The sequence below is a fragment of the Mercurialis annua genome, linkage group LG3 (assembly GCF_937616625.2).
Source record: "Mercurialis annua linkage group LG3, ddMerAnnu1.2, whole genome shotgun sequence".
Taxonomy (NCBI): Eukaryota; Viridiplantae; Streptophyta; class Magnoliopsida; order Malpighiales; family Euphorbiaceae; genus Mercurialis; species Mercurialis annua.
This window is the reverse complement of record NC_065572.1, coordinates 55,549,581-55,561,865: the sequence shown is the minus strand read 5'-3', so window position 1 is coordinate 55,561,865 and position 12,285 is coordinate 55,549,581. Positions and strand designations below refer to the sequence as shown.

Here is a 12,285-nt window from a genome sequence, read left to right as displayed (position 1 = left end):
ATGATACCAAAAATAGATGTGAATGGAAGAATTGAAAGGCGGAAAGAGAAGGTGTTGTGGGTGATCGGCGGCAGGGGAAGAGGAGGAGGTTAAATTGAAGGCGGAGAGGTCATCATAAGAAAAATCAAGAAGATCGTCTACGAGGAAGTAAGTATCTGGTCCGGTAGGAGTAGAATTAATACCGTGAATATCCATACTTAAGGAAGGGTAATTCTGTCCTATTTTTAATGAAAACCTCCGTGTTTAATGAGTTTATGTATTTATGAAAACTATATTTTTTTTGTGAGAGAATTTTGCATTTATTTATTAGCTGATGTATTTATGAAAAGATTGGGCCTATTTGAGTTATTTCTGTGCTTGGCCCATAGAAATGTGCTCTTTTTATCAGCAAATCCACGACATCTCTAAACTGGGCTGGACTGAGGTTCTTTTAGAAATCAAGCCCAATTGGACATCCCAAATCTAGTTAACCCTAAAAAACCCTAGCAGATATAAGCACCAGATTTATTGAAATACAAAACCCTAGACGGCCAAACCAGAGAGCAAAGCAAAATGGTGAAGTTTCTCAAAACCAACAAAGCCGTCATCCTCCTGCAAGGTCGCTACGCCGGCCGGAAAGCCGTGATCGTCAGATCCTTCGACGACGGAACTCGCGACCGTCCCTACGGCCATTGCCTGGTCGCCGGAATATCCAAGTACCCAGCTAAGGTGATAAAGAAGGACTCAGCCAAGAAGACGGCAAAGAAGTCGCGTGTGAAGGCGTTCATGAAGGTGGTTAACTACAGCCACTTGATGCCGACGAGGTACACTCTCGACGTTGATTTGAAAGACGCCGTTACCCCTGATGCTTTGGTTTCCAAGGATAAGAAGGTGACTGCTGCTAAAGAGATTAAGAAGCGGTTCGAAGAGCGGTTCAAAACTGGGAAGAATCGTTGGTTCTTTTCTAAGCTCAGGTTTTAAATCTGTACTGTGGGGATGTTGTTATGTTATGTTTTTGGTTTATTTTGGTAAAATATTTGATGCCATTTTTATTATTATGTTACAATTTTGAATGGAAACTTTTTTATCTGTTGCATTTGTAGTTTGAATTGAATGGATTTGCAGTTTAGTTTTTCCTTTAATTGTGTAGTATACTGTTAAGTCTTCAATTGATAAGTCGTAATGCGGTTTCCGACATATTTTTTAGTTGGAAATTCCTTTATATGGTATGTTGTATGAGGGAGACTGGATTGCAGACATCAGGTTTTATCCACTGGATATCATAAGATGGGTGTGTATTAAAATCAGGATACGTGAATTTGGATGGTTCAACATTTTCTTAGGCGGATAATTGCTGTTTGAGTGCATTAACTTGGGCTCAATTTGTCGCGCATTAGACACTCTTATTCAAGGAAATCATGCTTGTTTATGACTATTCCGCTATGTGGTTGATTTATGTTTTTTTTCTTCTAGCTGTTCTTTCATTGATTTTTGTTGTTGTTTGTGTTCAAGGAAGTTGTTCATATGAAAGTATTGAGCGAAATGAAAGTATTGATGGTCACTAATGCCTGGTTTTATGAAACTTCTGTCGAGTAGTTTATCTCTTTGTAGAAACTTACATCTCTGTGCTCAACATCAGGCTTGATGTACCTCATCTCTGTGCTCAACATCTTGCCTTTTGTTTTATCAAAGCTTAGTAGTGACCATTCATGGCATTTGTTTTTAATGGTATTTCAAATGGTTCGTAACCTGTCTGAAAATTGCTACATGTTGATCTAATGCCTAGTTTCATACAGCTTTCTCAAACTAGCTTATTGTTTTTTAATTTCTTATTATTATCTGGAAAAAGTTAGGGTTTTCAGCTTGTCGCAATATCACTATAACTTCAATAGATGTCCAGTGACTGACTATTTGTTTTATAGAGAAGGCCAGTGTAGGGATGAATAATTTGCGGTTTCTGACCGCATATTGTAATAGTTTATGTTCTTGCTTGTTAGCAATTGGTAGTTCCAAATTCAATATATTAGGGTTGGTCTGGTCTATCTTTCATCGATACTAAACTTAGTTTAAAACCCCATTTTGTGTTGAATGAGTTTAGTATTAACAGTTTAATTGGAATGTTGCAGCATTTATGCTTCTCTGTATTACTAATGTTTTTCAGCTGCTTGGAATTTTTTTGTTCGAGGGAGAGATTAGACAATGAGTTGCTTTTAGAATTAACATTTTTCAAAGAGCGTGTTTGCTTGTTAGTAGTTAGAAATTGAGAGGTCCTTCCATGGTACATAACAATGATGCAGGATTTGATTTTTTTCCCCTCTGTTTTTCGTTCATATGATTATATTTCTCATCCCTATATTTTGGACAAGCTTATTTTTTTTTTTTTGAATAATGGTAAAATAATTTAAAAACCCTTTTCCCTAATTACAATGCCAAATACTCTTTGAAACCAGTCAAACTACATATATATCTATTTGGAAGGGGAGAAAAGAGAACTGACTCTTTTCAGAAGTTTTGGTTTTTGGGTGAGATATATTGGAATACTTTCTTAGCTTTTGCTGTTGTAATTATACATTTCTAAAACTCAGAATACCACATTTTAAAGATAGGTCTTTATTACAGTTGCCATGAGCTTGTTGACCACGCAGAGCTATTGAACGGGGTTTACTAGTGAGCATGTAAAATAAATTCTGAAGCCTACGATCAATTGATTGCCGTGTTGCTTGATAGTAATACATTCAGGAATAACAACCGAGTCTAGCGAGCCAAAATATAATCATACTTTAAGACCCAAGCAAGGGATATAACGACCTCGACATCAATAAGTCCTGAATATGTGATATAGGAATTTGAGCAATACTAAAATCCGAGCAAAGGACTCCGAGATTCAAGCAAGAGGGCTTGAATATAACAAATGTCTACGGAATCAGAATTGTTTTCAGTCCGTATTAAATAATATATGAATTATTTAGTTCATTTTTGATCCTTCAGCAATTTGAGCTTAACCTCTCTCTAGCTTTATCTTTACTGTAGTCATTTTTAAAAAAATTCCGATGATAAGTTGAGCTAGAGTCTATATCAGATTGTGATCGGTTCCGCCATTATTTCCTCCCATACATATATGTATGCACATTCTTCTAAAAGGAAAGGTTCGCTCAAAAGAACAAGGTTTGCTTAAAGACAAACATTTTTATAAACAGATTTAAAGAACGGGTGTAAATACTCCGTAACATTAGTATATTTTTTTTAATAATTAGAGAGGGGAATGCTTGTGGAAGTATTTGAACTAACGACTTAGCAATTTGTTGTCCAATGGTTATATCATTTGAGTTATATTTTTTTGGTTAAAATTAACATATTTATGGAGAAGTAAATGGTGGATCTCGTACATTATGGGCTAAAACATAAGAAACCACTAGTCCATTGAAGGGTTGAACCACATTTTTCCCAAGTCTAGGGAAAAGCAGACCGAATCTGAGAAAAGCGTCCGGGGCATTGAATCCTCCAAATTCGTCCGTCACAATTACACTTATTAAAACACACATCTAAATGAATCGAGTGTTTATCCCATGCATTAGATGTGCCATGTCATAATTACAACAAGCCAATAGGAATTTGCGATAGAGAATCTTTCATTTATTACTTAATTTTTTTATTATGATTTTTTCCACATGGTTAACGCGCAATCGGTTTGTTGCATGAATGACATGGCGCAACGGTTGCGTGCAATAATTTTTCAAATCATTGTATCCAAGATGAAACTCCATGTTTTAAAATTATCTTCACCCGTGATATTGGTCAATGAAGACTTAATTCTAAATGGATCTAAACACTTAGAGAATTTTACTACAATATCGGATTAGAGACACATTCCAATCATAAATAATAGAGAAAATTATACATATAGACTAAAAGCGGGCCCAAATAACATGAATATCTTTTTCCCCTAAAAATTACATGTTTGCTAAAAAAAAGCCAAAATATTACAATAAATACGCACTATTTGACCAAGTCAGCGTGCGTCAGGCCTTCTGACGCTTTATCTAGTGCACCAAGCTGGTGCACTGAGTATAGCTGACCTGCTAGTGCAGCTTTTGAATTGTTCAAATTTGAACAATTCAAAAGCACACAGGTCTTTTGAATTGTTCAAATTTGGACAATTCAAAAGCCATTAAATATATACTTTTTATTTTATTAAATATATTATTTACATAATTCTTTTCATAAATAATTATTTATGTATTTATTTATTTAAATTATGCTAAAAATTAATTTGTTTTAAATAAATTTTAAAAAATATTAACTTTAATTTAAATTTGAAAAATATAAATAATTGAATTAATTAAAATATATTAATTTTTTTAAATCTTGAATCAAGAAGCGAATTAGATGTAATAATTTAAAATTGAATTAATTTAATTAATTAAAAATTTAAATTGCTATTTTTTTATCAATTTAATTGAATCAACCGATATATATTTAGTTTTTAAAAATTATATTCGATGAATCACCAATACATATCCGATAACTATTCAAAACATTTCCAATACATATTTGATACATATTCGTTTTTCGAAACCTTTTCTTTATTTTTTATATCTTTTTTTAAATTCTATTACTAATATTTTTATACATATTAAAGACTTGTTGAAAATTTAATTGAATCAACCGATGTATATTTGATACATAATATATTAATGAATTTCTGATACATGTTTGATACATCTACAATAAATATTTGATACATATCTAATACATATTTGATACATATTCGTTGTTTGAAACCTTTTCTTTATTTTTATATCTTTTTTTAGGTGTTATTACTGATATTTTTATACATCTCAGAAACTTGTCGAAAATTTTAATACATGTTTTACATATATATATTTCGTATACATATTTGATACACCTCCTATACATACTTAATCAATACATATCTAATACATAACTTATACAGAATAAATATATTTTTAAAATGTATTAAATAGATAAATCGTTAATACATTATTCATACATGATAAATATATTTATTTTTATATGACAAAAAAAGTGTATTTTTTTCTATTTTTATGAGGCGAAAAAAAAATATTTTTTGTATATTTTATATTTTTAAAAATTAATATATTTATATTTTTAAAATTAAAATTAAAATTAAATAAGTAAATAAATATTTGTATTTTGAAATTTATTAAGATATTAGTATTTTAAAATTTAAAGAAATAAATAAATAGGTAAGATGAAAAAAAAAACCATTTATTTTAAATGTGAGTTAAAATTTATATATTAATAAGTAAATTTTATTTGATTTAATAAAAAAAGTAAAAAAAAAATTAATAGCTAGCTGACCCACGCGTTAGTGGAGCATGTGCACCAGCACAGCTGGTGTACATGTTCATGCGTCAGTAGGTATAACATGTAATATTTTAATAAAAAGATATACCACATGTTATTTAAACTAAAAACAATTGTACCGCATGAAATAACTTGTACTTTTTTTGTATACATCTGTAAGTAACCCTAATTAATAGGTATGTTATATCTACCTTTATATAAAAAACTTGAGATATACCTGTTTATCTATACTTCTATACTATATATAAAAGCACGAATGGGGGAGGGGGGACATGCAAATTTATTGAATAATCCTTTTCAGTTTATTACTAAATAAATATTTTATAGTCATTAACTAATTAATAGTTTAATTAATCACTATTGTATTAAAGTCCTAATTAGAATAGTTAGTTAAATTATCTCCAATTTAGTTTTTATTTTTAGTATGTAAAAAATAACTAAATTGTCTCCAAATTAGTACAATTACCTATCTTTTAGTTTGATTTAACTACAAAATTAAAATACTGCATTTGGTCAATATATTATTATTTAAATTTTTATCTTATTATTTTTAAGATATTATTAATAAAATCAAGTTAATTATTTAATTATGTTTAGTATAAAACTAAAAGAAGAATAAATTCAGTATGAAAAAAATTTTAATATCCGAATATATTATATTTACTTTTATAAAAATTATTAACTAATTTAATATTAATTATAAATAAAAAATTGATATAATTATAATAAATTTATTAATATGTAGATTGACGAGTTACGTTACGAGACACGTGCATAGCACGTAATGCGAAACTAGTTTATTAAATTACTCATTATATCTATATAAAGCTTTTATAATTATATTGTCTTGCTCTGAAGTGTAACTTTGACTTTAAAATGTTTATCAGCTTCCGGTCAGCTATCTAACTACACTGTTTTATAGGTCTTGTTCGAGAAGTCAAACTCCATTACTTCACTAGAACGTTTTTTAACTTTTGCTAATTTAATTACTTTTAACACTTTAAATATTCCCAATGACCTATTAATTAAATGGTATAAGCGTTGCGCAACATTCTACTAAGGTCGTGAGTTCAATTTTTTCCATAGGTGCCCCCACTCTCTAATTATATTAAAAAAAATTCAAAAATATTTTTGAATCTATTAAATTAAAATAACACCAAACTTTGTGTTCATCTTGTTGAATGAAAGCATTATTTTTGTGCATCAATATATAGCATGCATGCAGCATTGTTTTTTTTTGTTGTTGACAAATTTAATAAATAATCATTTAATGCTCAATAAAATAAATTAAAAAAGTAAGTAAATAACTGAAACATTGACTTATTAAAATGTAGTGTGTGTGCACCTAAAATATAGTCATAATTCTCGTGGAGGTTGAGCTCATGTGAAGTTGCTGTTTCCTTTTGGATATAAATTAATAAGAAGATTAGTGATTATGTTCTACAAATTAATGGGGATTTTCAAGAAAACATTTTCATTAATTATAACATTATTGATTGGATTATCATCCTCATATGAGCTTGATGAACCAATTGGGTATGGCTATAGAATAAATCGTATTACTGATAAAGTAGCAGGCAAGTTTTTAGCAGCTGAGCTCAGTCTTCTCAAGGCTACTTCTGTTTATGGACCTGATATTCCAAATCTTAATCTTTTTGCCAGGTATGTTTATTTTGATTATGTGATTAATAATATATACAATGTTTTAAATAATGTATTCATCATCTTATTTTTATTTTTTAATAACCCACCACCAACACTACAGATGGAGATTCGAATTTGAGATTCGTATATGTACCTAAAGACTTTTATTAATAGGGATGCATTTTCAGGCAAGCATTATTTATCATGTAAAATTGTAAATTTCTCATCTTATAATTTAAAAGAAAAGAATTATATATGATGATGAATTAATACACTTAATTATATTATGATGCTAAAACATAAAACGTGATCAAGTGAATATATTTTTAGCAATGGTGAAGTCTATTTAGTTGTTTTCTATAATACTTGTATTTATATTCAATTTATAGTGTAAATTATTTACAAGATATTAATTTTATAGTTTTATAGTTTTTTTTTTATAAATTTAATAAATTAACAATTTTAATAATTAATATATTGTTGATTCACTATTTACATTAATTATTAGAAATCTGCAATAGTTGTAGCTTTTGGCCATTTTATCGCCACTTAAAAAATATTTTTGCTTATAGTAATTGACATGCTCTACTAATGCAGCTTCGAATCCAAGGACAGCATACGACTCAGAATCACAGACTCCGACAACCAAAGATGGGAGCTTCCCAACCATATCATCCCCCGGAAAATCCACCGCTCGCCGGTTCCCCGCTCAAACAGACACAACAACCACTCTCCTCCACTCTCAACTCCAGTCCTTTCCAGTCCACACTCAGACCTAGTTTTCACCCTCCACAGCACCTCCCCGTTCGGCTTCTCCATCACCCGAAAATCCACCGGCGATCTTCTCTTCGACGCATCACCCGACTCTTCAAACCCGGCCACTTTGCTCGTCTTCAAGGACCAATATATCCAGCTCACATCCTCACTTCCTCAGAACAGGTCCAATCTCTATGGCCTCGGCGAGCACACTAAGAGCACGTTCAAACTGCAGCCTGATCAGACTCTAACTCTGTGGAACTCTGACACTGCTAGCTCGGCTAAGGATGTGAATCTGTATGGTTCGCATCCGTTTTATATGGACGTGAGATCGGTGCCTGCAGGATCAGCTCATGGAGTTTTGTTGCTGAATAGTAATGGCATGGATGTGGTTTATGATGATGATAGGATTAGTTTTAAGGTAATTGGTGGTGTTATTGATTTGTATTTCTTTGCTGGACCTTCACCTGCCATGGTGATCGAGCAGTATACGAGAGTTATTGGTCGCCCTGCACCTATGCCTTATTGGTCATTTGGTGAGTACCATTCTTCATATTCTATTATTTTGGTTTATTAGCCTATCATGGACTTAGGGGTGTATAGTAAATAACCGAATTAACCGATTCAACCAAACTAAAATTTTAATTCGGTTCCGTTTTCAGTTAATTCGGTTAGATTATGGATCTGAATTTTAAAAATTTTGGTTATTTTGATTCGGTTCAGTTTTCGGTATGGAATTTACAAATTAACCAAACCGAGCGAGTTAATCGAATTATATATAGATATAATGTTATTTTTATAGTTTTTTTACAGTTCAAAATTTTTTTGTACTTTTTTTTAATATTCAAGTTTTTTTTTGTAAATTTTAAGGATTTGGATATTATTTATACCCCTGCAGTAGTATATTAATTATAGTTTATGAATTTAATACTATAGATGATTTATTTAATTTTATGTTATTTAAATTTTCAGAAATTAAATTTAATGAACTTTGGTTATTCGCTTAACCGAAATAACCGACTGAATATTTCGGGTCGGCTACGGTCCAATTTCAAAATAATTCTGTTCCGGTTCTGTTATAGAAAGTTATAATGTTTGGGATTCGGTCCGGTCTGATTTACACCCCTACATGGACGATAGCTTAAGATATAAATTAACTTTATGCTGCCATTTTGCTGCATTACTAAATTGAAATTAGTGATAAAAGTTTGATATCTAATAAGCCTTGTATTTTCCTTGCACAAATTTCTTTTATTATCTTGTATGTCATAAGCATAGTTTTTCTAGCTACTGCAGAGAAGTTCGAATCTGAAACTCTCGGGTTTGAACATTTGTCTCTACCTCTGAACTATACTTACAGGGACTCATAACCTCAGTTTCAATGCAGGAGTGTCCTTGCTTTAGAGTCAAATACGTATACAATGAGTTAAAGGCTATTTGATAAAATGTAGATAAAATGTAGATATTGAATATAGTATTCAGTCTTTGCTTTATTTTACATTTGCAGGGTTTCATCAATGTCGAAATGGGTACAAGAGTGCTGCTGATGTTGCGGAAGTGGTCGATGGATATGCTAGAAATGGCATACCACTTGAAGTTATGTGGACAGATATTGATTACATGGATTCTCATAAGGATTTCACTCTTGATCCTGTTAACTTTCCTGCAAAACAAATGCAAGCTCTCGTTAACAATCTTCACGGAAATGGTCAGAAGTATGTTGTTGTTGTTGATCCTGGTAAGTACCATTCAAACACATACCATTTTCATTTGTACTTCTTACACTTGTGGTAGTAGCTAGGCTCGACAATTTTCCGTGCAACATAAGGTCTAGATTGCACGGAATGAAGCCTGGAGATGGTTAATATGGCGAAACTATAGCTATATTGTAGAACCATCATATGATGCAATATAAAGAAAAGTAATCTGGAATAATTGTGGTGTTTTATGCACAGGTATTGGTATTAATGATACATATGACACATATCTTAGAGGAGTAGATGCTGATGTATATATACAACGCAATGGCGTTCCTTATCAAGGACAGGTTTGGCCTGGAAAAGTTTACTTCCCTGATTTCTTGAACCCAAACACAAAATCCTTCTGGCATGAATCAATCAAAAGGTTTCACGATATGCTACCTGCTGACGGAATCTGGCTCGATATGAATGAGTTATCCAATTTCATAACTTCTGATCCTACTCCGGATTCTACTCTTGATAATCCTCCTTACGAGATCAACAATGCAGGATGTAAAAGTCCAATTAATAACAGGACAATTCCAGCAACTTGTGCACATTATGGAAATGTTCCAGAATATGATGTCCATAATTTGTATGGACTATTGGAATCAAAAACAACTCATGAGGTGTTAGTTGAAATGACTGGTAAAAGGCCATTTGTGCTTACTAGATCCACTTTTGTAAGTTCCGGCAAGTATGCAGCGCATTGGACAGGAGACATTGCTTCAACTTTTGATGATTTAGCTAACTCGATCCCATCCATTTTGAACTTTGGTCTCTTTGGTATACCAATGGTTGGTGCTGATATCTGTGGCTTTGCTGGAAATACTACTGAAGAACTCTGCCGCCGTTGGATTCAGGTAACTTTAATTGCATTTGCTAATAACTTGTAGATTGTGAGACTGAAACCAGAGATTTCTCCCATTTTTTAGGCCTTTAGTAGCATAGAAAGTAAAATCTGATTGTACTAATGATTAGTTTTCCATGTTTTTTTGGTAAATGCAGCTAGGTGCTTTCTACCCCTTTGCAAGAGATCATTCGGACGCAAACTCTGTTCGTCAAGAGCTCTATCTCTGGGATTCAGTTGCTGCATCAGCCAGGAAGGTTCTCAGTCTTCGCTATCAACTCCTTCCGTACTTCTACACATTAATGTTCGAAGCACAAGCGAAAGGAACACCCATTGCAAGGCCTCTATTCTTCTCATTCCCTAAAGATATCAACACCTATGACATCAACTCTCAGTTTCTAATCGGAAAGGGCGTAATGGTATCGCCAATAGTCCAGCCAAACGTAATATCAATGAACGTATACTTCCCTAAAGGAAACTGGTTCAGCCTGTTTAACTACTCTGAATCAGTTATTGTGGAATCAGGAAGATATGTCTTGCTCGACGCGCCTGCTGATCGACCACAAGTTCACGTGCGAGAAGGTACTATTCTGGCTATGCAGAAGGAAGCAATGACTACAAAAGCTGCTCGAATGACGCCTTTTCATCTCTTGGTAGTTGTCGACAGCAACAAACAATACACAACTGGGGAGCTATACTTGGACAGTGGAGATGAAATAATGATGGCAAAAGGAAAGAATTGGAGTATGGTTAGATTTAGATGCGAAAGAGAAGATGGCATTGTTCGCCTTGAATCGAAGGTCGAGAATGGAAGGTACGCGTTGGATCAGAATTTGATCATTGACAGGGTGACTTTCATAGGATTGGAGAAGGATAAAGAACCGAAATCATCGCATAAGGTATACATAACCGAAGGGTCGAATTTGAATGAACTTTCAGTTCCAAAGATTCATGCAGAAAGCAGCGAACATTTTCGGAGCGTTGACATAACAAGACTGTGGTTGCCAATAGGGGGGCAGTTTAACTTGGTGGTAGGAGTTTGATTCTGATTTGAGCTAATGTTATTTATTTTCTAGGTTGTTATATAAATTAGCTGGAATAATTTGTAGATAAGCTGTATTGTTAACAGTTAGTACTTTAAGTTGGAAATTTGTAGATAATCTGCAAATTCCTGACAGGTTTATTAAAATTTCCTGCTCTATTGATGCATTTGAGAAATATATTGTGATATGTTAGTATGTTCAATAACTTCCTGGAATTTTATTTCAGGCCTGATCTAAGCATGTTAACTTGGATTGTGTTAAGCAAGAACCTGTAGTGTTTTGTTTTTAGTACAATTCCATTTGACATACTCCATAAGGGTATCTCATTTGGTTTAACTGAAATTTCACAAATTGACTTAATTGAAAATTTTGGTTTGGTCCGATTAAAATAAATATTAAACCTTTACTATATAGCTTATTCAAATACTACACCATAAAATAATGCAATAGTAGTTTTACTGTGGTAGAAAATACTCAAACTATTATCCTTTACAAACCAGTATTTTAAAAACCGGACTGGACCGGCCTGTCGAACCGTTTAAACCGGAGACCGGCCATTGGTCCAGTCCAAAAATTATTAAAACCAAATTTCCTGTTGGACCTGGTTGGACAGGATTTAATCGGTTATTGAACCTGATGAATTGGTGACCCATAAATTAGAATTAGCGCAAGAAAGATTCCGTCGCTAAATAACTAAAATTCGCCGCTAATTCCATATTTTGTAATTTTTAAAAAATAGCATTGAACCAGTTGAACCAGCCATGAACCGTTAGCTTCACTGGTTCGGTTTTTATAACATTGATTCAAACCTTAAGAGAAGTGGTTGCAGAGATTGGAACTAAGAGTTAAAATTAAAAATCAAATCGCGTTTTATTTTTTTTTACTGATATATTGATCAGTTTGATTAAGCCTGTTGATTTGGTTT

The 12,285-nt window shown here is 32.5% G+C and overlaps 2 protein-coding genes across 2 annotated transcripts; both read left to right on the top strand.

Annotated features, from left to right (window-relative positions):
• Positions 1–499: 499 nt before the first annotated feature.
• Positions 500–1,121, top strand: LOC126671150 (60S ribosomal protein L27). Its single transcript, XM_050364867.2, has one exon. The coding sequence runs from the start codon at positions 553–555 to the stop codon at positions 958–960; it is 408 nt and encodes a 135-aa protein (XP_050220824.1). The 5' UTR covers positions 500–552; the 3' UTR covers positions 961–1,121.
• A 5,636-nt stretch (positions 1,122–6,757) lies between these two features.
• LOC126675372 (alpha-glucosidase-like) lies at positions 6,758–11,535 on the top strand. The gene is made up of 5 exons (XM_050370006.2): positions 6,758–6,990; positions 7,570–8,264; positions 9,236–9,466; positions 9,684–10,330; positions 10,476–11,535. Exons 1-5 carry the CDS (start codon positions 6,764–6,766, stop codon positions 11,358–11,360), a joined length of 2,685 nt encoding a protein of 894 aa, XP_050225963.1. The 5' UTR covers positions 6,758–6,763; the 3' UTR covers positions 11,361–11,535.
• Positions 11,536–12,285: the final 750 nt, after the last annotated feature.